The following is a 27,769-nucleotide window of genomic DNA, read 5'->3' on the forward strand; positions in this document are numbered from 1 at the left end:
AGGTCCTTGTTGGTTATCTATTTTAAATATAGTAGTGTATACATGTCAATCCCAAACTAACCTAATGTCTTTAGTTTATGTCTGCGGCAAATGAAGGCTACATTGGAAAGAGTTGTTTATCCTGCTGACGCAACGCATTTTTATTAGGTGGACAGAAGAATATACCTCTTTAAAAATAAATTCCTAAATAGTTTCCTTTTTGTATTTATTAAAGCAGTATCAAGTACAAGCTATGTTTTATATCTAACTTAAAGTTAAAAATTGCTATTTTATATTTTGGAAGATATACATTTATCACACTCTAATCAGTGCAGTTTAAAAGGCTGAAGTTATACAATGTTGTGGACATATACAATTTCATATTTAATTGTGGAAGAAACAGAAACAATCACTTTCAGATATGAATTAGGAAAAGTGGTTTCATGTCATTAATTAGCTGTAAAGAAACTCATGGGGGTTGAATTCCGAGCTCTAAAATCCTAGTGTTAAATTAAATGCCTAATGACCTGTCATAGTTCTGTCAGCCGGGCTGACAAGTCCTGAACAGGCATTTGCTTCATCCATTATCCAGTGGCAGGTGCTGAAATGTTTGGTCCCCAGGAGGGGGCTGGGCTGAGGCCTTGGGATCATTGATTGTGTTTTACCTTTGCCTAGCAACAGCCGGTGTGGGCACTTGCTTGGAGGACAGAGAGGCAGGGCCCAGAAACTGGTCAATGAGTGTGGAGAGTGCTCACTCATTGAGCACAATGAGTGCTCCGGAGAGCAGAGGAAGAGGAAAGTAAGCTAAAGAAATGCTGTTTTTTATCCCTTTTACAAGTCTCTTAATTATTTACGTCACTCAGTGTAGCCTCATGTATTAAAACCCTATCATATGTCTGGCATTTCTGATGAGCTCTGCTATGATAACATTTCCTGATTCTGAGGTGTAGCATGTAGCAGTAAGGTTCAAAGGGCATACATAATCAACCACCTAAAATATACTTTAAAAATGCAAGGCAGAAGGACAAATTAAAATCAAGTGTGTAGTATATAATATAAGTTACTTTTGAAAGCTGATAATGGAAGAATTAGAGCATGGACAACCCTAGGGTCTGAGATAAAGTTTATACATTATACATTTTTGATGAGAATGTCTTTTTAATATAAACAGTTTAGCATATTGATTATAACAATAGACTGTAAGAGGATAAACTTAAAATTTTTCCTATTAATTAATTAATTAATTAATTTATTTATTTTTAGCAGTGTGTATGTGTCAATCCCAAACTCCCAATTCAAAAGTGCAGTTCAACCCACGAGGCCTAGATAAATATTCAGTACAAATATTAAAACATTTAATAATGAAGCCGCATTTGCTTCATAGCAAATGCACTTAGCTTTTTATACTGAGGGTCCATGAGGGTATAAGCAAAAACAATGATAATAACAGTAATAACTAAATATAATAGATAGCTCCTCTTCAATGGACAAATATGCCAGGAAGTATGCCTAGATCTGGACTTGTATTGTCATGCTTCATCTTCACTACTGACCTGTGAAGTAGGCAGTATTTTCCTATTTTAAAGGTGAGAAAACAAAAACTTAAAGGATAATTGGTCTAACATCACATACCTGATTAGGAGCAGAAAAGAGGATTATATCCATTTCACAGGCTTCATGTGTTTCATACGATATTTTATTTCAATGATACAGAGATGAGTTACTCAATACCAACAAAAAGACATCTTTCCAATAGTTCTCAGATGGCCAGAAATTTACCTGAAAGAAGGTGTGGCTACAGTATGCACACTCAGATGGAAAGTTTTTATTTCTCTATCACATGACAGGGGAATATTAATGTATGACCCCTTCTTCTCCATCTTTTCATTTCCTTAGGTCTACTTCACCTTTCTAAGTAGGATTTTTTTCCTACCTAAATCTTAAGTCTTACTTTGCAGATAGAGGAAATAAAGAAATGAAAGCCCTAAGAATCCTGTTACCAGCAGGATAGACCTTAAGAAGAGGGGAGGGCATCGGGGTCTGGGCAACCATAATAGGGGGGTGGAGAGATAGGAAGAACTTGACAGGACCTCTGTGCTGTGCCACAAATGCAAGGACTTACTGAAGGTGAATTTCTGCATGTGAGGCTGAGACACTTGTTTCTAAAAGCTGCCCAGGTGCTTCTGATGATCAGTCACATTTGGTGACCACTGTCTTCTCTACTTGAGAAAGTCAAGGAAATCTAAAGAAGTTTTAATTCATGAGTTAAACTTCGATAGATAATTTCAAGAAGTACTCACTCAACCTTGACTGCACATGAGAATCATCTGGGTAGTTTAAAAAAAAATGCCACCACACTTCCAGGGGTTCTGGTGTAACTGTCCTGAGTGTTGGGATAGAAGCAGCAGTGCAGTGTTTAAAAAACCTCCCAGGCGATTCTACTGTGGTCCGGATGAAACCCATGACAATAGGCAAGCAATGTGAAACAGGGCAGAGGTCTTTTTATGTTAAGAGGCTCCTGGGTGGAAAGGCCCAATGGGGTAAAAGAGTACAATTGTATTATGAGTGTTTCCATTTGGCTGAAATGTGAACTATAAGTAGTGATGGTGAAAGATGAAATTGATGATTTAGGTAGACTTCATATAAAGCAGCGGTGACACTTGTACTTTACATGAGAGAGTGAGAGAAACACTGCAATGCTTTACACAGAGCTCATATGCTCACATTTATGAGGAACAAACCGAGGGGTTCTCCAAGACTGTGGACTTTCAGTGCTATGCTGGAAAACTTATCCCTAGATTTACTTTTCCTAAAACACAAAACAAAACAAAGACCCTTTAGTGGTGTGGTAGGCGATGGATTGAAGGAGGTAAGACTAAGGGCAAGGTGTTCAACTGGAGAAACAAAACGTGAAAACAAATAAGAAGCAAAACAGCACTTGCAATAAAGCAGTGTTGCTGTCATAGCAAGAGAAACTAATGATTAATTTTGAGTTAGGAACTCAAAGGGAAGGCTTCCCAGAGAAAGTAGTATTTAAGAAGAGATCTGAAAAACATGAATGTTTTCAAAACAGTTCAAAACAGAGAAGAGAGAAAAAAGGGAGGAACATGGTAAATAATATCAAATCGAATTCAAATAACCCAGTATGTGTTAAGTAAAGTAAACTAAGGCAAAGGCATCACCATATTTACTTATATGAATGACTCTCAAAGTTATTTCAGCAGAAAAATCTCAGTTATGGAGGGGAACACTGTATGCAGTACCTTTTCTCATTTTTCTCCCCAGAAGTGCTCTCTTTGCTATTCTTCTATTATAGTTATTTGATGTCCATGAGACAATATCTCCATAGTATGAGACATTTTTTCCCTCCAAATTATCCATACTCTTATGTGGAATTTAACAGACACAAGAAAATATGAAAGGTATATTTTAGACATCCTAGACTTGAATAAGAGTGGAAAAGAAAGAAAACAAAAGATTCAAAGACAACCAATGGTTAACAAAGGTCAGCTCTTCGTGCCCCATTTGTAGCAAATGCAAAGCTCTTACATGGCTGTCACCAGAATCCAATGGATTTAAGAGGAGAGAGCCATTGTTTGCCAACACAATCCCAAGGTTCTGACATAACAGCTAGGAAGCAACATTATTATTGATTTCTCTGTGATATATTTTTTCTTTTTGGTGGAGATGGGCAATGGTACATCCTTGAGGCTTGGTAGCTGCAAATTTAAAAATATATATACATATAGATGCTATTTTTCCTCAACCACTACCAGAAGCACCAAATGGCATCTGACTACAGATCTCCAGAAGGAGAGTCCCATGTAGATTTCAGGTACATATGGAACATGAGTGGTATTTTTTATTTGTTTTTAATATGAAATTCAGCCAGTAGCAAGTTTGAATTTATACTGCCATTTATTGACTCTTTTCTAATGAAATTTGAATTAAAAACATTTGGCATGATAAACTTATCAATAGAGAGTTTATAACATAACAAAACAAAGCTTATGAAATACCAAAAAGTTCAGCCCTATGAAGTTTTAAGAAAACAAATTTCTTTTGCTTCTGCCCCATTCATTATATCACTGCTCTCCCATTACCTAGCACTCTTCTGGTGCCTTGCCCTTTACCTCCCCTTCTCTCCTATCCAGGCGGCCCCCTGGTTGTATTAGAGTTTTTTATCCTCTGTGACTCTACTGACCCTGAATTCTACCCCCTATGTATCCTTTCTGACAGGAGGTTTGTTTCTTGATTCCACAACAAGGAGTTTTGAATAAATCAAGAAACATAAAACCACAAATCTTGAGAGCTTTAAAGAGTTGTGTTATGGAATATTTGGAATCAATACAATGCATCATGCTATTGAAGGCACCTGATTGACATGAATCTCTTCATATTTCTCTCATTGCTCCAGGATGGGATAGAAAGGTATGAGTACAGGGCTCTCCAAATGTTGATTTATCTACTTCTTCTTTAACAACTTCCTTAATTTCTAAGAGAGAACCCAGATTAGTACCAAAGTTTAAAGTTAATGTTGCAAAACGGTTGACATACCTTCATGAAAGGGAAAAGTAAATTTAAAAGAACATATACTGTTTACTATAAAGAGATTATTTTTTTCACTTTAATTTGAAGAGCTATACGGGGAGTGAACTATAGTCTTTTCACAAAAAATAATGTATTTCATTGCTTTCCATTATTAACCTAAACACTGCAAATTAATCAGGCAAAGAAACATGCAGGGAGCCTTCCAGAACTAAGAAATTCTGTAACTTCATTCAAGTGCATTCATATTGAGCATATTGAGACCAGTTCACATGGAGCATCTTTTCTCTATCAAGTACTGAGGTAGGACTGGTGAATGAGACAGATGTGTTCCTGACATTCACAGCCTAGAGAAGGCAAGTGAAATATAGCAGTACAATGCGATCTAGAATGTGCATAATGAAGGCATTTATCCCAGAGACTGTATGGAGGGGGATTGCTTCATGGAATCTCCCTGGGGGAGCAGAGACCTGAGATGAACTTTAAAGACTGAGTAGGACTCAGCCATGTGAAGATTAATGGGAAGGTATTCCAAAAATGTAAGAGATGGACCAAAGACAAACCTCAATCTTTTGTAGACTGAAATAAGGAAAACTTGTGGTTAAATGGTAACAAGGCAAGACATTTATGTTAAAGCAGAGTTTCATTTAAGACACATTATCCTACTAGAAGATCTTAAATATTTTGAAATCAATAATTTCTGAATAATTCAGGAATATGTTTCATAAAACACAACCTATGATTTCAAAGAATTTATATGAAAGTAAAACCTTACTCTCGATTTTATAATGCTATTAGCCATCCAACATTACTTTGCTCTGGAAAAACTGTCAACTCCAGGGAAATATGCTCTTTAATATTGAATGAAAGATACTCCAGAACAACTCTGTAAGAATTTTAATTTTTTTCTCCAATGTAATCACAAAAGATTAAAATAGAAAATGCAAAGGCAGGGTCTTTCAAAAATGTATCTTTTCAAAGACATTACTAATTCTTATTTTCTTATTACATGTTATATATTTTTAGCCTTCCTTCACCCTGCTGCAATGTTAGGTTCTATCACTTTCCAATTCCAAAACTTCATATGAGCAAAAAGTATAAGCATTTTGAAAGAAGTGTTAGAAATTATCAAATGCTTTCTATTGCTTTGCTTCTGACATATCTAGCTAGGGACTAAATTTGTGGTTTTTGTTCAATAGGCTTTGAAGTTGAGTTCACTTTGTATATTCCTAAAATATACAAAAGAACCTAAGCAAAGAAAAAAATGTTCAGTAGGAATGAACATTTTTAGTGGCTCAAGAACAAAACAGAGAACAATGTATATGTAATGTTTTATCAGTTCTAATGCTTTTTTCTGTGTGTGTGTGTATGATCCTTTTAATGTGTTGCTGGATTCTGTTTGCTAGTATTTTGTTGAGGATTTTTGCATCTATATTCATCAGTGATATTGGTCTGTAATTTTCTTTTTTTGTAATATCTTTGTCTGGTTTTGGTATCAGGGTGATGGTGGCCTCATAGAATGAGTTTGGGAATGTTCCTTCCTCTGCAATTTTTTGGAAGAGTTTGAGAAGGATGGGTGTTAGCTCTTCTCTAAATGTTTGATGGAATTCACCTGTGAAGCCATCTGGTCCTGGACTTTTGTTTCTTGGAAGATTTTTAATCACAGTTTCAACTTCATTACTTGTGATTGGTCTGTTCATATCTTCTATTTCTTCCTGGTTCAGTCTTGGAAAGTTATACCTTTCTAAGAATCTGTCCATTTCTTCCAGGTTGTCCATTTTATTGGCATAGTGTTGCTTGTAGTGGTCTCTTAGGATGCTTTGTATTTCTGCGGTGTCTGTTGTAACTTCTCCTTTTTCATTTCTAACTTTATTGATTTGAGTCCTCTCCCTCTTTTTCTTGATGAGTCTGGCTAATGGTTTATCAATTTTGTTTATCTTCTCAAAGAACCAGCTTTTAGTTTTATTGATCTTTGCTATTGTTTTCTTTGTTTCTATTTCATTTATTTCTTCTCTGATCTTTATGATTTCTTTCCTTCTGCTAACTTTGGGTTTTGTTTGTTCTTCTTTCTCTAGTTCTTTCAGGTGTAAGGTTAGATTGTTTATTTGAGATTTTTCTTGTTTCTTGAGGTAGGCTTGTATAGCTATAAACTTCCCTCTTAGAATTGCTTTTGCTGCATCCCATAGGTTTTGGATTGTCGTATTTTCATTGTTATTTGTCTCTAGGTATTTTTTGATTTCCTCTTTGATTTCTTCAGTGATCTCTTGGTTATTTAGTAACGTATTGTTTAGCCTCCATATGTTTGTGTTTTTTACATTTTTTCCCCTGTAATTCATTTCTAATCTCATAGCGTTGTGGTCAGAAAAGATGCTTGATATGATTTCAATTTTCTTAAATTTACTGAGATTTGATTTGTGACCCAAGATGTGATCTATCCTGGAGAATGTTCTGTGTGCACTTGATAAGAAAGTATAATCTGCTGTTTTTGGATGGAATGTCCTATAAATATCAATTCAATCTATCTGGTGTATTTGTAAGTTTCACATTTAGTGTTTTACAATCTTTAATCAAGTGAAATTTTTCATCAATTTCTTCTAGTTTCATATTAAAATTATTCTAGTCCCTTAAAAAAAAAAGAGCCCTGAGTCCTAAACACGATACCCTAAAAAAGTGAGTTGATACTAGTACATGTGATTTCAGAATCAGTGGGAATGCACAGGAAAGAAGCTGTTTCCTTTGTTGTTCAGGGAAAAGATTGTTAATTACTTTTAGGCTCCTATGACAACTGGCCAAAGAACTACAGGAAAAACTCAAAGAAGCAAATTCAGGTATCTTCAATCTTAAGTATTTAGTAAGTAGCAATAGATAAAGCAGCCAGTGCTAATGTAGAATATTTAGGGCCAAGTTAAAAAAAAATAATAATACATTTTTTTCAGAAGTTTCTTTTTCTCTTTCTTTTTCATCTTATATTACATACATAGTTTTTTTCCAACTTTTGTTCTAGAACAATTACTATAATTCACCAATGAAAAGAAAACCAATATTTTCTGGAGGTAGAAGTAAATAGATTTTTGAGAACTTACTCAAAATCAGTGATGGCAGCAAAAAACAATTACACTAGGTGATAAGTGTAATAGACCTGAATTTTCCTTATTTAATATTCAAATCCATGGAACTCTAATGAAAAATTTATTACTCTTGTGCAATTTGCAATTGACTTCTTAACTTCTCATTCCTGACAAATAAAGAAACTAAGCCAGACATGAAGGAAGTTTTAGTATTTTCATCTGCTGTTGGACTAAAGGCTTTCCTTTATTAATAACTTCTAATAATGTATTTTATTAGGATCGTACCTTATAATTTACTAAGAGCCTTCACACACATCCACTCATTTTACACTCCCTACAAATCTGTGAGTAAGATATTTTATATGTATAAAGAAATATATATATATAATGAAATATAAATATTAAGTCCATTAAGCAGATGAGAAAACCAAAACTCAAAGAGATCTGTGTGACCCTCTAAAGTAGCAAAACTTATAAATGGCAGAACTAGACCTCTTAGTGCAGAGATTCTAAAATTCATTAGTTTTACCATCACACACCATTAAATGTGTACATTTTAACACAGATGTCAAAAACCATCACTAATTATTAACCTACTTACCGCCACTCTTCAATGTGTTTCATCATCAGTAATCAATCTGGCAAACAATAAATATCATCCACTTACAGTTAAACAGAAAATGCTTTAAACCCCCAACCTAATTTTGGAGTACCAATTTCCCTCACTGCCATTTAAATTCTGTGGCATTTTGATGGATAAAGTCTGGCAGAACTCACCTCTTTCTGACGGTACTTAATGGCCAATTTGAGTCTTGCGAGATCATTTCCACTTTGTTCTTCTAGGAGACTGTTGTCATCGCGGTAATTAAGAATGATTTCCAGCTCGCGGGAACTTCTTGTCTGATCCAGTAGGTCCTTAGCAAATTGTTTGCACTGTCGTGACAGCTCCTCGTACTCCGACTTGAATTCATTTTCCACCTTACTCAGTTCCTGGAGCTCCCAACTTAACTGAAAGGCTGTGAGAAAAGGGTCTTCACTGGACAGGGCGATGAGAGAGGGGCTGGCCAGGGCCTTGTAGATGTTGAGTCTGGAGCGGGAGTGGCGGAGACTGTCCACATCCGAGCTGGACACGCATTCGACGCAGTTGCAGCGGACCTCGTGGGGTCTGGGCACCGAGACGCCTTTCTGAACCAGAAGTTTTATTATCTCGTAATTATTTGTATGGGCTGCCAAAATGATGGGTGTAATGTCCGGAGTGAATTCAGAGAACTGCTTATCAAGGAGTATGGGAGGCACCTAGAAAGGAGAAAGCAGAGGTCGTGAGTAGTAACGCATTTGCTCAAGTGAATTTAAACAACGCGCTATAGCAGTGTTGAACAAGATTCGTAAGTCTTTTGCCAGGCTTTTGTTTTTTTTGCAGGAGAGATAGGACTTTTTTCCCCTCAAAAGACAAAAGGAAATTAAACAAAAAGTAGCTCTGCAGTAGAATGATACATTATTCTTTGTTTAATCTGAATTGTGACATTTCATGATATCTTAAACTCAGTGCCTATGGAAACTCTTGATAAAAGACTATCTTGCTCCCAACTTATTTTCTGGCTGACAATCTTTGCTTTTCTTTCCCAGTGATATGGGCTCTCTAAATAATAAGAAAGACGCTACAAAATAGTTAATGATTTGTTTTAAACCCAAGATCTTCCTCTGCAATAGAAGGTTTTAAACTCTTCAGTCAGGTTTTTTGCTTGTTTGTTTGTGTTTTATCTTCTGCAGTCCTAAGACCCACCCTGCGATTACAGGTGGCAGCAGAACGCAGGAGTGCTAGCCCCTCTGCTTTCCGTTTTCATCCATTCCTTTATGGAATATTTTCCAGATGACACGAGGTGCCCCATTCTAACATCGCTGTTATTAGAAATAAATGCTTCCTGTGGAAGAACCTTAAAAACATCATGCTAAGTGAAAGAAGCCAGTCACAAAAGATCACATATTGTATGATTCCATTTTTATAAAATATCCAAAATAGGCAAATCTGTATATGGAGAAAGTAGTGATTGCCTAGGCTTGGGGGCAATGGAAGGGATGGAAGGTGACTGCTAAAGGATACAAAGTTTCTTTTGAGAGTGAGAAAAATGTTCTAATATTGTAGTTATGGTTGCACAACCCTGTGAATATACTAAAAATCACTGAATAGTATACTTTAAGTGGGTGAATGTTATGGTATGTGAATTATATCGCAATAAAGCTATTAAAAAAGAAAAAAATAAGAAAGAAATGCTTCCCAATGAATCAGGTCACCAATGCACTTATGAACAATTTCCTTTGGGTTATACTCTAGGAATGGTAATGACAAAAATAATTTAATAAGCACTATTTAGTAGGCCTAAAGCACATCCACCCTCACTATTCATTATTTACATTTTATAGACATGGTATCTTGGTGAGTAAGTGGGAATCCTGCTATTTGAACCTAGGTCCATCTGTCTGACACCCAGGCCTGTACGTACTGCACTACACCCTGCTGCTTTACAATTTTTGGTTTAGTATTTCTTCCTGCTGGTGCAAAGTCATAGAGGCCTCTGTGAAAATAAATGTTACATAAGGACAAGTTAAACAGGCATGGCAGAAAAAGTGATGACATGTCACATTAAAATATGCTGCTGGTTAAATATGATTAAAACCACAAAAGGATCAAAAGAAAACAACTATGTAGAGAAAAACGAAGGTCATATGAAACTTCAGTAGCACTACTTTTAAGTAGAGGTGTAATCTTTATATGAGAATAATTAAACTCACATGCTTTTAGTTCATCTGGCCATTTTGAATATCCATTTATTTCATAAGACACACTATATATATATATATATATATATACATATTTTTAACATATTTAATATTTTATTTAATTTTTTAGAAGACAATTTACGAATTTCCCCCACCCCTTCCTTTAAGTTAGTGTGACAGTTTTCCATAATAAATGACTTAAAGGAAGCTTTGGTCAAGAATGGAATGAAATAGCAAAACAAAACTCAAAAAAGCCCCAAATCACTACTGCTTTTTTAAAAAAACCCATCACTTTCACCAGTTATATTCAAACAAAACACACAAACTATATATACTTAACAGAGAGTAGTCTGCTGGGACTCTGGCAGATCAGCCCAGCAGGCACACGTGATTGTTTATCCAGGTCCCAGAGGGTAAGCATTGCATTGAAAAATAACAATAAAACAAAAACACTTAAACAATTGCCTGTTATTTAGTGCTAATTACACACCTGAATCAATTATTACATGGAGTCTGAAAATTGGGGGTTTTCTTATTCTTCCATCACTTCTAAGTTTAGTAATCGGCATTCTTCTGTATGTACAATTTGCTCTCTTCTCCTCTTAATTATTGAGTATTACTCATGAACCCATGGATTTTTCCTTTATTTTATTCAATATATTTTGATTCATTGCAATAATTATTCATTTTGAACTTGTTATTGAGGTATAGCAAACATACATACAGTAAAATGCACAGAGATCAGTGTACAGCTAGAAACCTTTTTTAAAATGTGAACACACCTGTGTGACAAGACACAGACAAAAATCTAGATGAGGGCTACCCTGGTGGGGCAGTGGTTAAGAATCTGCCTGCCAATGCAGGGGGCACAGGTTTGAGCCCTGGTCCGGGAAGATCCCACATGCCACAGAACAACTAAGCCCGTGCGCCTCAACTACTGAGCCTGTGCTCTAGAGCCCATGAGCCACAACTACTGAGGCCTGTGTGCTTAGAGCTGGTGCTCCACAACAAGAGAAGCCACCGCAATGAGAGGAAGCCCATGCACCGCAACGAAGGGTAGCTCCGCTCGCTGCAACTAGAGAAAGACCACGCGCAGCAACGAAGACCCAATGCAGCCAAAAATAAAATAAATAAATTCATAAAAAAAAAATCTAGAAGAGTGCCTGCACCCCAGGGACCTCCCTCTTGTCACCTCCCAGTCATTCCATTTTGTAATCACAAATCTAACTGCTATCACCACAGATTACTTTCACATACTTTTTAACTTTATATAAACAAATTAAAGTATGTACTTTTTATGTCTAGCTTTCTCCGTTCCACATTAGCTCTTTGAAATATATTCATATTGTTAGTAGCAATCGTTTTTGTTACTTCAATTCTGCATATTTTGATTTATGAATACAGCACAATTTATTTACCATTCTATTTTTGATGATATTTTTGTGGTTTCCAGTTTGTGGCTATTCAGAATATTGCTCCTATGCACATTTTTGTCCATGTCTGTTGGTCTTGTATCTAGCAATGGAATTTCTGGGTCAAACAATTTTCTTAAGCAGTGATACCAATTTTCATGCCCACCACAAATTATACTTGGTATTCCCAGTTATTTATCTATCAATCTATCTATCCATCTATTAATTACACCATTCAACTTGTTAAGCAATCATTTTGAATTGGATTATTTATTATTATCAGGGCTGGGTATTGAATTTGTCTAAGGCCTTTTATGCTTCTCTGAGGATAATCATAATTATTCTCCTTAGTCCTAAAAATATGGTGCGTGTGCACACAAACCCACACACCTGCATACACACACACACAGTATAATACTATGCAAATGGTTTTAGCATACAAAATTAGTAAATTCCCTAAGGAGAGTATGAATAAAGCAAAAGGGAAATGAATTTAGAGAAGACATTATTTTTACTTGGTAGAATTAGAAAAGGATTTTAGGAGGAATTTAAACTTAAGATTGGTTGGAACTAGCAATGTAGAAAATTTACAGGAAAATGACAACAAGAAGAAAATAAGAAAGATAGATTCATAGCAAATACTTTCTTTAGAGTATGGGATAAATCATATAGAGATAAATAATCATAAAATGCCTCAGTGTAGATCAGGGCAAGATGAGGGAAGGTTTTGAATCGCATTATTTTGTAGACATTGGTGGAGTCATAGAAGAATTGAACCAGGAGAGTGATGGAGTAATTCCGAAGTATTAACATCACGCTAGCATATTTTGATTGTTGAATTGAGAAGTAGATGGGTAGAGGCAGATAACGGAGCCTGGTAACGAGTGCAGTCTGAACTAGGGTTGTAGCAATGGAAAAGGAGAGGCTGTGCATATGACCCATCAAGCGGTGCTGGGGGTGTGAGGGAGAGCAAGCACGGCATAGAACAATTCGAAGCAAAGATACCAGAAAACAAGAGGGGACTAGGCCAGGTGCCCTGAGTTACCTTCCAGTTCAGATTTCACTTTCTTTAATGTCTACTTTTCTGGGAGGGAAAGCTGGTCAACAGAACTAAACAATTCAAAGTTCCATTACAGAATGGCCATGTGCTAATGGCACATTTGCAAAATCTTGCCCTGAAAGGGGACTCCCGCAGCTGAGAAGTTTATCCGTTGAGTAGCCACTTTGCTATCTACTAAATACTCAGAAATTTAAAGGAGTCTAAAATATAAGGCATTTGATCTCAGAAACATTTAGAAAATGCAGAAAATGGGCTTGCTCCCTCTTTTTCATGCTTCATTCACCAGTCTATTTTCTGTCTCCATCCTGTGCTACGCTTTATTCAATATCTTCAATATGCAACTCTCCCTCTTTCCTTTTGTGGTGCCAACGTTACAAGTGAAAAGCATATTTTTCTAACATTCAAATAAATAAATAGGTGACTAGAAGTGCTTGGTAGCTATTACCTAAAAATGGTTTTGATAGAAATATTGTATTTTTCCAAATTTTTCAAATTTGCCATTTGGCATATTTAAGGACAGATATGAAGATCATGAGGATAAACCTGTAGATAAAAACCACACTATGCTTGACTTATTTTAGCTGAAGTAAACTCTACAGACATAAAAACACTACACCCAGGCAAACATACATGCATGAAAATATATACTCACATTACTCGTAAACAAACAACACACTTCACCATTTAACAAATTCCAACTGATTGAATTATACAGTTGACCCAGTAATCTACAGCTAAGTAGAAGAGGCAGTTAAGAGAGGATCTGGAAACCAAATTCATGTCCCTGTTTCTTATGTTGCATAGCTGGAAGTTTGCTCTGGCTTTTCTTCTGTCTAAGATTTATGAATGAGTATTTGTTCAACGTCTTTTTTCTCAACCTTATCATAACATTAGTTACATTATTAACTGAATCGCTTTCCTGTCACATAGCATTCAGAATGACTGACCTACACATAAGCTAATTAACACCCATTAATCAGTTTAAGTGATTAACTCTTAACCCATAAACTGATAGCTTTTCTCAAATTCAGCCAAATGCTTTACCTTGAAATGACTCGGCACCAGTCTGAGGCATATGTGACATTTCACCCAAACATAGAAATGTCTCTTTGTGACTAACATATACATTTTTGAACTATTAATGCTGAAGTATACATTTCTAGGAGAGAAATTCATCCTGGAGTGACATTCAACCAATTTAAAAGAATTCATTCCCTTGCATTCAGCATTTATTAAACTGGGTTGTATAAACTGCATAAAAGAAATTTACTTATATAATATTATTTGATGTATCCTAAATTATTAAGACTAAATAGATCCATATGCTAATCTGGCTGTACTCAATTAGTTATATTATCTTGTGAAAGTCCCTTAATATTTCTGTTATATGAAAGAGGTTATCCCCTGTAACATGAAATTTCTATGACTCAAAAACTATTTTTATACTCCAGTTGATAGCACAGTAATTGAAAATTTATGAGAATTTTTTTTCAAGTACTTCAATAAAAATTTGTTAAAATCTTTAGTTTCATCTTGCTTTTTAACTTTAATGTTTTTATATAATGTATTGAAACCTACATTTTTTGAAACTCAGGTTTATGAATATCAAATTTACCTCTCTCAATCACCCAGACTACCTTCTAATTCAAACCAACATAAGGGAGTTTCAACTTAGAGTTATATTTAAAAATTAATTTAACATCAGTTATTTAGAACTTGAAATTTTCGTAAACATGCATGTACATACACATACATATATACTCTTACATGAACTTGCACAAAAATCCAAAATATGGGGAAAATACAATATTATGTTCTGAATAGGAAGACCTAATATCTTAATTATGTCGATTGTCTCAAAATAAATATGTGCATTTTATTCCGAATCTTTTTTACTTATGTTGTTTTGTTTATAACTTGATAAAACTATTTTATTAGTTAATATGGAAGAATAGATAACCAAGAGTTTCAAAAATTATGATATGAAGGCTATGATCCAAGAAAATATAGCAAGAAATACGGGATCAGTTGAATAGAATTTTGACCAGAATTACTTCTTTTTTTTTTTTTTTTTTTTAATCAATTTATTTATTTATTTTTGGCTGCGTTGGGTCTTCGTTGCTGCACGCGGGCTTTCTCTAGTTGCAGCGAGCAGGGGCTACTCTTCGTTGTGGTGCGCGGGCTTCTCATTGCAGTGGCTTCTCTTGTTGTGGAGCACAGGTTCTAGAGCACAGGCTCAGTAGTTGTGGCGCACAGGCTTAGTTGCTCCGCGGCATGTGGGATCTTACCCGACCAGGGCTCGAACCCATGTCCCCTGCATGGGCAGGCGGATTCTTAACCACTGCGCCACGAGGGAAGTCCCCAGAATTACTTCTTATTTTATATGGGAACTTGATATGTGAAAAAGTAAAATTTCTATTCAATTGGAAAAAGTGGTTCATTTATTGAAACAATTTTCTACCCCAAACAAGCAAAATTAGTGTGTATCTCATTTCATAACAATGAATTTGAGACGGAGTAAATATTTAAATGTAAAAACAAAAAGCAACACAAGGTTAGAAAAAGACTTTTAAAAAATAGTTGTATAGCCCAAGGGTTGGGGAGAACTCTTAAAGCAAGATTGGAAACACAGAATATGGAAAACTACATATTTGGTTTTACAGTTCTCAAGTAGAATGACCCAAGATTTTCACAGAAGAAAATCAAAACGAAATGAATGAACAAACATAACAAAACAGAAACAGAGTCACAGATACCGAAAGTATGAACAAGTGGTTGCCAGAGGCAAGGGGGTCGGGGGTGAGTGAAATTGGTGAGGGAAATTGAGAGGCACAAATGTAATATAAGTTATGAAATAAATGAATCACGGGGGTGAAATGTACAGCATAGGGAATACAGTCAATAATAATGTAATAGCTTTGTATGGTGACAGATGGTAACTAGACTTATCATGGTCATCATTTTATAATGTTAGAAACATCCAGTCACTATGTTGTGAACCAAGAACTAACATACGGCTGTAGGTCAATTATACTTAAAAACAAACAAAAACCAACAACAAACCTATGGAAAAAGAGATCAGATTTCTTGTTACCAGAGGTAGGGGTTAGGGGGAGGGGGAAATAGATGAAGGCAGTCAAAAGGTACAACCTTCCAGTTACAAGATAAATAAGTACTAGCGATGTAATGTATGACATGGTAAATATAATTGTCACTGTTGCATGTTATATATGAAAGTTGTTAAGAGAGTAAATCCTAAGAACTGTCATCACAAGGAAGAATATTTTCTTCTTTTATTTTGTGTCTGTATGAGATGATGGATTGTGATCATCATTTCACGATTGTGTAAGTCAAATAATTATGCTAAACGTTATCATAAACGTATACGGTGCTGTATGTCAATTTTATCTCAATAAAACTGGAAGGAAATAAAAGGTCAGAAACATGAATGATCTTTCTCATTAATAGACAGGGAAAGGAAATATAAAATAATAATGAACTACAATTATTTTGCCAAATTTAAGGAGCTGATGCACCCACATTCATCAAAAGCAAGAGGAATGCAAATTATAGCAGCCTTGCTGGAAAATTTCTGGCACTTACATAAATTCTAAGCACCATACTGTTAGTTAGGGAACCCTTCCTACAGAAAATCAGGCACCTGGAGACTATGTATTTATTTCATCATTGTTTGTCGTGATAGAAACTTGGGTATCACCTGAATGTTTTTCGAGAGAGAAAGGTTGAACAAACTGTGGAATATCTCTACATGAAATATTATGATGGTATTGAATATTTGAACTTGAATGCATGCTGTATGTATCAATTTGGAGGGTTGCCCCTGAGGTCTCATTTTGCCCTGTTGGAGAGTTGTAGCGTAGTTATTTACATAAAGGCTCCTTATTTTAGGTTCTTTAAACATTAGTTAACTTTATATCAGAGACTGTCCTTGGTATTACCTAATTATTTATTAACTACTTTATTTGATAAACAAAGACCTCTATAATCATGTCCCACCCTGTGTATTCAAACCTAAATTGTACTCCACCCTGACAGGCATCCCATGGCCCAATCATTTCAGTGTCAAACTTTCCATTCATAGTTTTCTTGTTGACTTCTGCCTATTCCCTCCCACTTATCAAATTCTACCAAACCTTCAAGACCCAACTCAAACCTTATGATTTCTATGATGCCCTTTAGTAAAATTGAACTGTCATTAACCTGGCATTTTTTTCTTTGAATGGAGGCAGGGGAAAGGGAAGGTATTGTTATTAGCTTTTTACAAGAAGAGATAAATATCAATTTTTTAAAAGAGGAGTTTGTAAAAAAAATAAAATAAAATAAAAAGAGGAGTTTGTGGGAAAGGTGAAGAATGAGAGTGCAGATTATGCAATTTATGATTCTCTTATCTCGTTTAAGTGCTCTCATACAAACTATTTATAATAACTTTACCCAAGCCTTGGTCAGTGATACATCCAGTATATAAATATAAATAATGTAACATTAATAACTATTTCTACTTTTTTAAAGTTAATATTCATTTTAAATTGCATTGGTTATATATTTTTATGGTAAGCCTATTTCAAGTCTACTTTGAATTCAAAATACCAGCAAATAGATATAGTTTGTATTGATTTGAATAGGTGTAGGATGCACATAGTGAATATACTTCTACAATAACTTGGATAACAGATTTATTTTAGAACTATGAAGCACACTTGAACCAAATGAACAAGGATCTGGCAAAAATCATTTCAACTCGGTGATACTGTTAATACAAATATGCTTGGAGTCTGATGACAGTGACACAAGTAACAACTAACATGTATGAAGCACTTGTCATGTGCCATGCCCCGTGCTAGGAGCTTTTCATGCCACATCTTAGTTAATCTTCAAAATCATTTTTGGAATTAGGTGTTACTGTAATCCTCTTTTGACAAATAGAATAGGCCTTTGAGAAGTGCAATAGTTTGCCCATGGTCACACAGAAATCCATGCAGCTTGACTCCTGGGTCTAAATCCGTCGTCAGTAAACTGTATGTCTTGTAAGTAAGGCAGCTGTGAGGTCCTGGAAATAGCTCAGGCATCAAGAGTGAGCATTACATCCTGCCTCAACCATTTTCAGTTGTGTGAGAATGACAAAGCCAGTTAACTTCTCCACATTTCCAGTTTCCCATTTTGAAATCTGGACATTTATTCAAGATATTTCTCCTTGTGGAATAAGAACTGGAGAAATATATATCAAAGGCTTCTTAAAGTTAATACTCATAGGGCTGCAGTGAAGATTTCATGTTGCAGGGCAACATGAAAGCATGTGGTATCTACAAATCACTAAATAACAGGGACTAGTGTTATGTGACAAGCCTAAGATTGTTAGGAGAAAGAGCATAAAACAGTCTTGTTCAGTTTTGCCAGACTGATTTGTTTCTCCTCACATAAACACAATCCCAATTATAGTGCTTGATTCATCTGAAAAGTAGAACAATTATTTCCTGGTGGGCCAGTTTCGTCAGTGTAGATGTCAAAGCTTGGAACGTGTACTTTCCATGACTGAAAATTTAAACTGTGTATCTCCTAAAATGGCATAGACTCTGTTGTATACTGCTATAGATATACCATAAATAATAGCTATTAAATATCATTTGCATCTTGGATAAAGAACTGGAGAAATCTATTTCGACTCCTAGGGCGACATCAAACAAATAACAACTTTAAATCACCACCAGCTTTGGCTAGGTTTAATCACTAAAATAATGAGAAGATTGCTATCACTGACTCCCAGATCGTTCAGTTCACAGACATCACTTTTATTTTTAAAACTCTCTCTCTCTTTATATCTGCTACATTGAAGGAGAATCTATTAAATGATATCCAAGTGAAATCTTTTATTGGTAGAGAACGTAGCTCAACGGGCCAAGTGTATACTTAATTTTATAAGAATTACACAAATTCTGATCAAATATTCTAATTTTAATTTCACTTGACAGTGTTTATCCCTGTCTCTTTTTTTTTGAAAGTCACCAGTCCTTTGACTTCCATAACTGGGTATTGGCTCAAATCCTGGCTGTCCCACTAATGGTTTGTAGCTTTGGAAACATTATTTAACCCCCTAAACTTCAATTTTCTCATCTATAAAATGGAGATTATTATAGTCTTCACCTCATAGGGTTTTTTTAAGGATTCAAAAAGTAATACAGAATAATATTAATATGAAAGTGTTTTGTATCAGTACATAATGTTTGATAAAACAAAATCTAGTGTAATAACTATAATTATCATCATCACTATTATCATCATTTTCTCTGGTTGCTTTTTCTCAGTCTCACTCACTGGGGACCCTTCTCCTATTCATCCCTTGAACACTGTTTCTTTAGGGATCAAACTTAAGCCCAGTGTTCTTCCCATTCAGCATATTGTACTCCCTGAAGGTTGGCTGTTCTCATGTTAATTATAGTCTATATGTGCCAATTTTTATTCTTCCAGCCTCCAGCCATTCAATAATACTTTGGGGCACCCATTTTATGCCAGTCACTCTTCAAAGTTTGGGGAATACAGCAGTGAACAGAACAGACAAAATCCTCGCCTTTATTCTAATTGCATTCTAGAAAGAGAGGGGAGGGAAAGACACAACATGAATGAACAAGTGGATGCATAAATCAATGAATGAAGAAATCTCAAACGGTAAAGGCCATGGAGAAAAGTACAGTGGAGTAAGAGGAAATAAAGAGTGTCAGAGGCAAGGAGAGGCTGCTGCCCTATGTAGGGTGACAGGGAAGTCTTACTGCTATGATGACATTTGAATAGAAGGCTGAGGAAATTCAGAGAGCAAGCTAAGCTTACATCTAAGGGCAGAGCATTCCTGGAAGAGAGAACAGCAAGTGCGAAGATCCTGAAGCATGAGTATGATTAGAGTATTTGGCCAATTTAATGGAAGGACAGTTTTCTAGATTAATGTTTCATGCCATGACTTGCATAAACTTTCTAATTAATTATAATAATATGTAGATTACATTTTGGTTTTATGTAGACAAATTATCTGAATATGCTTTTTATTTCTTCTAGTCTTTATATCTTTTATTTTTACTTCTTTTTTGATTATTCAAAATAGAACCTCCAGTAGAGTGTTGTATGGAAGAACAATATTGAGAATCTTAATTTTGTTATTGATAGTAACATGAATGTTTTTAATATTTCACTATTCAGAATAATATAAGATGTAGGTTTTGGGTAGACTCAATCAGGTTAAGGAAAGTTTTTTGTCTATTTCATTCTTGGTTTGCTTAGTTGGTTGTTTTTTTTCTTAACATGCAAGGATAAACAGTTTATCAAATGCTTTATTTTTTTGGCATCTAGTGAGATAATCATACATTTCCTTCTTCTTTACCTGTCAAAGTAGCGAATTACATTAATAGATTTTTCTAATAATTGCTTTAGATTTTGCATTTAATTTTTGATGGACCATAATTTTCCTTTCTCACACTGTCCTCTTCTGATTTTGATGCCAAGGCTGTATCAGTTTCATAAAATTAGAAATGTTTGTGAAAGATTAGAATAATATGTTCCTTGAATGGTAGATCTCACCTGTTTTTCTTCATTGTTATTTTAAAAATATATTTATTTACCTTTTTTTAATCAATCATATTTATTTCAAATATTTTCCATGTTTTAGGTTTTATGCAAATGTTTATTATGAAGATTGTTAATGTTATTTTTCATCTCAACAAATTTATCAGTCTTTTTTTCCCCTAATATTAAGTTTGTTTGTTTGTTTTTAAATTTTATTTATTTATTTATGGCTGTGTTGGGTCTTCGTTTCTGTGCGAGGGCTTTCTCTAGTTGTGGCAAGCGGGGGCCACTCTTCACCGCGGTGCGCGGGCCTCTCACTATCGCGGCCTCTCTTGTTGGGAGCGCAGGCTCAGTAATTGTGGCTCACGGGCCTAGTTGCTCCGCGGCATGTGCGATCTTCCCAGACCAGGGCTCGAACCCGTGTCCCCTGCATTGGCAGGCAGATTCTCAACCACTGCGCCACCAGGGAAGCCCTTTTCCCCTAATATTGCTCTGTGTAGCCCAGACATTCATCCAAGAAAATAGGTCACCAATCTTTGAGAATGAAAGCCATGTGTATAGGGTTTTGTATAGGCTAAATATCTGCTTTACTTTTAAGCTGAGAAAGTCTTGTCCACATGAAAACCCCTAACCCTTGCTAAAGAGATTTAGTATTTGCATCATATTTACATTAATTATAACGTTATTTATTTAATCCATATGGAATTCAGTTGTTATTTGATATTTATTTATCCCGTGATAGATTTTAAAACTTTAAAATATTATTGTGATGATTGTGCAATATTTCAATTAAAAATACACTGTAATTTACTTAATCACCTCCATTTTGAATACATGAAAGAGTGGTTAAATATGAATACCCTTTTCTTTGGTTTTGCTTTTGCTAAACGTCGCTAAGTTGCTTTTCCAAAAGGATTTAGTTCCAACAAAAATAAAGGGTGCTAGTTTCACTATATAGATGGAGCATAAAATTCAGAAGATTGCATAATTGCCTTATTGTCCTTTGTTGACTTATTAGTCAGCATTAAATAGAATTATTTTTATTAATTTTTGTCTTATGTTTTATGAATTCCTTTCTCAATTTTTGATTTTATGATTTTATTTTAAACACACAAAGAAACACATACTGTTAAATTATTATAGAGATAATTTTGAAATAAAACAAATCTTTCAGAGGTTAAAAATACATCAAGGTAAGCCTTCATTTTTTCTGTTTTATATTTTTCTTCATAGATTTGTTTAAACTGTGCTGCACATGATTAATGTAGATTTACATGAATGAATAAAAGTTGATATAATTATGTCAAGTCCTGTGATTTGAGGTTCCAATCAAGGCTCCATGGAGTAAGAGATCTTATTTTATGTTAAATTTAAACAAATATTATCAAGCTTGCCTGTAATTTTCAAGTGCCCTGAGACTCTTAGGACGATGGGAAATATAGCACTAGATTTTGTCTGCCAAACTGAATGGAACATGTTTGGCAGGAATGTAGGGACAAATGACATGAATCCTCACATCTTGATCCACTCTGATTGAAGAACACTCAAAATATGGGGATTGTGGAAGTATAGGAACAAGGTCTCATCAATCCAGTACAGCAAAATTCCATTGCATGTTGTTGTTAGTACTTCAATTTCTTTAAAGCAGGCAGTGAGACATGCAGCAGAATTACATTGATAGTGTATCCTAATGGAAAAACATGCTGATCCAAAACACCATGAATGAGGAGACACAAATTGAAAATATGGAACCAGCAGTTGAGGTTAAGAAGATATCAGAGGCTACAAGTCAGTAAGGCTGTGCTGGGTAGTATTCTGAATGTCTAGCTATTATGAAGTGGGTGTGAGGTTGGATCGGTTACCTTGAAAGGAGCAGAGGAGATAAAGCTGAGTTGTCAGGTGACCTTGGCTCATCCACTAACTATCAGTGTGGCCTCCAGCACATCATTCACCAGCTTCACTTTTAGCGATAACAGCATTGCCTGTCTACCCACAGGATCAAGTCACCTTAATATGATGAAAGAACTTTGACAGAGTTGGAGTGATTCATAAATGTAAGGAGGAGAAAGTACCCTTTACTTTTATGATATTAAAAATGAAAACACGATTATTACAATTGTGGTGTTTATTTTTCTATTAATAATGGGAAATCCAATTTAAGAATAGTAAATAAAATTTTACATTTCATTTATGAACCCTAAAAGAATGGGCCTGTTGAATGGGTATAAGATTGCTAAATTTTATATCCCTTTCATTGATTACTATAATGGTAACAACTCTGTATTTATGCCTAACCTGCCCATATATCTAATAACTTCTTTCTCATTCACTGCCTTTTTCTGTTGTGATGTGCTGGAGCATTATGATCTTTGAGACATGCATTGACTTTTTCCTATTACAAAAGCTATATACCCTTATTGCCTAAAGATTTTTAAAATATCAAAAGTACAAAAGGAAAAGCAAAATTCCCCCTAAATCCCACTACCCAGAGATATACATTGTCTTTCTCTCACCCAGATATACATGCTTTCTCTTTCTCTCTCTCTCTCTCAATATCTACAAAATTGGTAGTGTGCTTTATATTTTTTTACCAGTTGCAGGCTTTTATGGAAATACTGCAGTTACTTCAAGAAAGTCTGCATGCTTCACGTGGAACTTTAACTTTTTAAGATGAGGTGAGGCTTCTCAGAACGCAATACTTCACTTACAATCATAACACAGCATCGTGGTGAACTAGAGGCCCAATTTCAAAAAATATATATTCCCAGAAAATTTTATAATGAAGGTATTAATAATTTTGTTTTCATTCTGAATATGATCTAAATCAGAAGTGCTACCTTCACTAATGCCTATAAGCTCCTTGATGTTTGATTTTATCTTGCCAGATTGTTCTTTGCCTGCTTTATTTTCATGAGTGATGATGGGGGTTTTTAATCTGTCATGTTCATCCATCTATTCAGCAAACTGTTACTTAATACCTAGAATGTGCGTAGTATTATGTAGCCAGGAGAAGAAAACAGGACTAAAATTTTATTTGGTTTGAAGAGTAAAATCTGCCTAAGGAATAGGCTGGTATTCATAAGTTTGAGAAGAAAATGAACTACAAAGACCATCACAGTATAACAGGGTGAAAAAGATTTTGTTTTTTAAAGACCCAAAATACAACAACCATGGGTAATTAAAGTTTTTATATGTATATATTAGTAATCACATGAGGGAAAAATTAAAGGTAAAAAGGCTTCATTAAGAAGAATGAAATAATGCCATTTGCAGCAACATGGATGGACTTGGAGATGATCATATTAAGTGAAGTAAGTCAAACAGAGAAAGACAAATATCATATGATACCGCTTATATGCAGAATCTTAAAAAAATGATACAAATGAACTCATTTACAAAACAGAAACAGACTCACAGACTTAGAGAACTTACTTAATGAATACCAGGGGGGAAGGTAGGAGGAGGGATAGATTGGGAGTTTGGGATTGACATGTACACACTGCTATATTTAAAATAGATAACCAACAAGGACGTACTGTGTAGCACAGGGACCTCTACTCAATATTCTGTAATAACCTAAATGGGAAAAGAATTTGAAAAAGAATAGATACACGTATTTGTATAACTGAATCACTTTGCTATACACCTGAAACTAACACAACACTGTTAATCAACTATACTCCAATATAAAATAAAAATTTAAAAAAAAGAAGAAAAAGAAGAATTAGCAAGTTAACGCAAATGAGGTTAACAGTATGATCCATCACTGTCACACGATGTGTTATGTTGGTAAGTATCAAGGAAAGGCAAGGACACAAAAACAGTCTTTCAGGATAAAAACATAGCTCTAAAACTAAGGAGTGCTACGGAAATAACTTGTTTCACAAAACTTCTCTTCTGAGATTGCATAAAAATAACTGAACTAATGCTTGGAAAAATTCGAGGATATGACAGTGTGAAACTAATGAAAAGAGACAGGTGCTAAGTCATGTCAGCCCCATAGCTGGACTTTCTCGGCAAAAGTAAAGTGATAGGCACTTAGTCCTCTGAATGGAATGATGGCTTTCCTCCATCCACTGATAAAGAAAATATTACCTAGATTTTTGACTGGGGGCTGAGAAATACACATGTGAAGGGAAAGAATCATGGTTTTTTTTCTTTCCTCCATTGAGTTTCTTTAGCTTGAATCTTGAATCTCGAGATACAACAATGAAAGACTTCAGCAATTTACAAGTTCTGTAGCAACCAGCTAAGAGACTTCTTAATCTCCACTTCAGTGTGTCAAAAATATTTACCAGGATAGGTGGAGTGGCAACATGCTACTAGAAGAAGAAAACTTTGGGGATTAATTCCTTATCTTTCATGCCTCAGATAAAATATACTGAAAAAGCTAAGTCCCAGGGAAAATCAAAACAGACTCTGACTACAGCACTAGTTATAGAATGAAAAATGACTTTCCCCGGCTCTTGACTTTTTGGATCAGATTTGTAAAGAATGGAATGTATCAGCATTATAGTGATCCCAAGATATTATTTTTGTCATTTTGCTATAGAATTAAGTAAAGAAGAAATCCAAAGAAGTATATCATGGTGGTTCATAAATTTTTGTTTACTTTTTCTTGGTAATATTTCATCTGAATTAGGTGACCTGTAAAAGATGCATTTGTACCAGGTAAAAATGGATAAATTTCATGGAAACTTGTGATGTTTATGGTGCCTTACAAAACCTCTGCTAATATGGTGGTGTGCAAAACTGTAATCTAATGAAATTAAAGGAAAATAATATAAAGTGGATGACTATTATTTTTGAGTTCATGCCAGATGTTTAAACTAATACTAATGTATTTTAAAAGGCCTCAAATATTCACCAGGTGGCAGTCTTTTCCTTAAGTGTGGTCAAAACAAATGATCTGCTTTACCTCATCTTTATTAAAAGAAATGTGACTTATGGCAGGAGATGTTTTGCTTTTATTCTCATAATATTGCATTTAAATGACCTGTCTCTTCTGAACACATACTCCCTAAATTATCCTTAAGGGAACCTGTTTATTCTTCCTTGAGATCATCTCTGATCATTTTCTTTTATCATGATTTTTCTTTTTCTTTCTCTATATTCAGAATGAAACTACATTGTATCAGATGATTAACAGCATGTTTAGATTATATGTATTTAGACTTCACTGTAGTCTTAGAAGCCTGGTCAATTTCCACTCTCCTAACTTCTCCACATCTCTGAGGTCACAGTCAAGCTTCCTGGCTCCATCCAACCTCTCATCGATTCACAATCCTCCTGACCATTATGTAGATATTTGGGATGCCTTGCCTTCGAGATTTCATCACCAGAATTCAGCAAGTTTGCCTCCTGTGGTCTGCATCAGTGTATTTGAAATCTAATCATGACAACTTAGAATCATGATGCAAATGTCAATCTTTAGACATTGATCAAATTAGCATAGTTGGTTCTGAAATGAATGAATGATGATAATAATAACAACAACACGAAATCAAATGTAAATACACTAGGCATTCACTTTACATGAAGTATTTCAAATTTTTAATTCTCATCAGAACTGTGAGAAATAGCCATTACTGTTTTCCGTTTTGAGTTAAATAATCACCACTGGGTCACGCAAATAGTAAGGGGTGGAGCTAAGACTTGGATTCCTATCTGTCTGATTCCAAACCTGATCTTTTTCCACCAGGAAACATTTCCTGTTACCCAAAACTAAACCTTGAAACATTTATTTATATCTGTATTCTTTCCTTGTTCTACAAAATGTTTAAGGCTGGAATTAAAGTAATGTTTATGGTAAATATTTCTATTTGATTCTAGACAAAAAAAGTGAATTTTAATCTTGGCTCAAGAATGAATAATCTCAGTAATCTTTGGCAAGTTTCCTGAACTTCTCTAAATTTCACTTTCTTCATATCTCTAAGGTAATGGTTCCAGGAGTCTGTGTGTGTGTGTGTGTGTGTGTGTGTCTGTGTGGTAGGGAAGCAGGAGGATGGGGGAAGGGGGAGAGGGATGTAGGGTCAGTAAGATAAACTGCTCTCTGATTTCACAAAGTTAAACTTGAGTTTTTGCTTTTTAGTTGAGAGAACCAGGCAGTGTAGACTTGGGTTAAGGAGAACATGGTATAGTAAAGTAAAAGTCATCCAAAATAGGTGCTAGAACATATGATTTAATGAACACTACCTGCAAATCAAACATTAAGTTTAGGCTGAAAAGCAGTAAATAGAATATACTTGAAATGTCTTTCCTAAAGCTGGTAATTTAAGGCTCGACTAAAAGAATCAAAGCCTCCTCAGATGATAAAAAAGATGAATGGGCTCTGATACTCTAGGATAAAGTATGCAAGAGAAGTATGTTTAGCAACATTTAATATATATTTAATTTACCAAATAAAATTTTTTAATTTTAAGCATTTCATTGATAAAGCTAACAGTTATATGTGTGCAAAGCAAATATATTTCATACTGATTCCATTTAGGGTGAAGTGTATGCTTTATATGTATTATTCTGTACAAAAATTCTTCTAATATGTCAACATATTACACTTTCCCAAATCTACTGAATGTTTTTTATACACTTCTATCATTTCACAGAAATATGATGGTACTGGTCTCTTTCTTCTTTTACTGATGTTAAGTTTCTTCAATTTTTGTGTCTTGTATAATCTAATATGGATAATTCTTAGACATTAAGCATTCTTCAATTTTTGTGTCTTGTATAATCTAATATGGATAATTCTTAGACATTAAGCACTAGTCCCCTATTCCCACAAAAATATTTATGTAAATACAAATGGAGAATCAATCTTGTATACAAAACAAAATGGATGAGTATACATTTTATATACTGTTACTTTTATTTATCTTGAAGTTGCAATTGATTGCTAGATTAGATTCCTTGAGGTCAAGGTCTACTATGTGATCATATTTTAACAATATCTTGGTCACGGTAGGCAACCAAGGAAATGTTAAAGATAGTAGAATAAAGAGAAGAAATGAGAAAACACACGATTCCTTTACTGACGATTTGTTCACCCAAACCATTCTGTCGGAGACTTCTGTCTCTTCATCTTGAGTTGCTCTCCTTGCTGCTCTGCTCCAGTGGACTTGAAGGAGCAGAGGCCAGCGACTGTATACTACGAATAATATAGCGATTCTACATTTGCTGGGTCTGCCAGTGTGGATGATGACGTAAATAACCAGTGTCTCCAAGATAGATGCACCTGTCCCTAAATATACGTACAGGTATGTATAGAGATAGAGACACGTATTCTTCTCTGGTTTAAAAATAATATATGTTCATTGTAGAGATTTTAGAAGAGACAGAAAAGCACAAAAAAGAAAAGC

The 27,769-nt window shown here is 34.9% G+C and overlaps 1 protein-coding gene across 1 annotated transcript in view; it reads right to left on the reverse strand.

Annotated features, from left to right (window-relative positions):
- Positions 1-27,769, reverse strand: part of TRPC4 (transient receptor potential cation channel subfamily C member 4) — a 117,112-nt gene that overhangs the window by 78,411 nt on the left and 10,932 nt on the right. The window contains 1 exon segment of the mRNA XM_036831463.1: positions 8,373-8,891. Within this exon segment, the coding sequence (XP_036687358.1) occupies positions 8,373-8,891 (519 nt within the window).

The sequence above is a fragment of the Balaenoptera musculus genome, chromosome 18 (assembly GCF_009873245.2).
Source record: "Balaenoptera musculus isolate JJ_BM4_2016_0621 chromosome 18, mBalMus1.pri.v3, whole genome shotgun sequence".
Classification (NCBI taxonomy): Eukaryota; Metazoa; Chordata; class Mammalia; order Artiodactyla; family Balaenopteridae; genus Balaenoptera; species Balaenoptera musculus.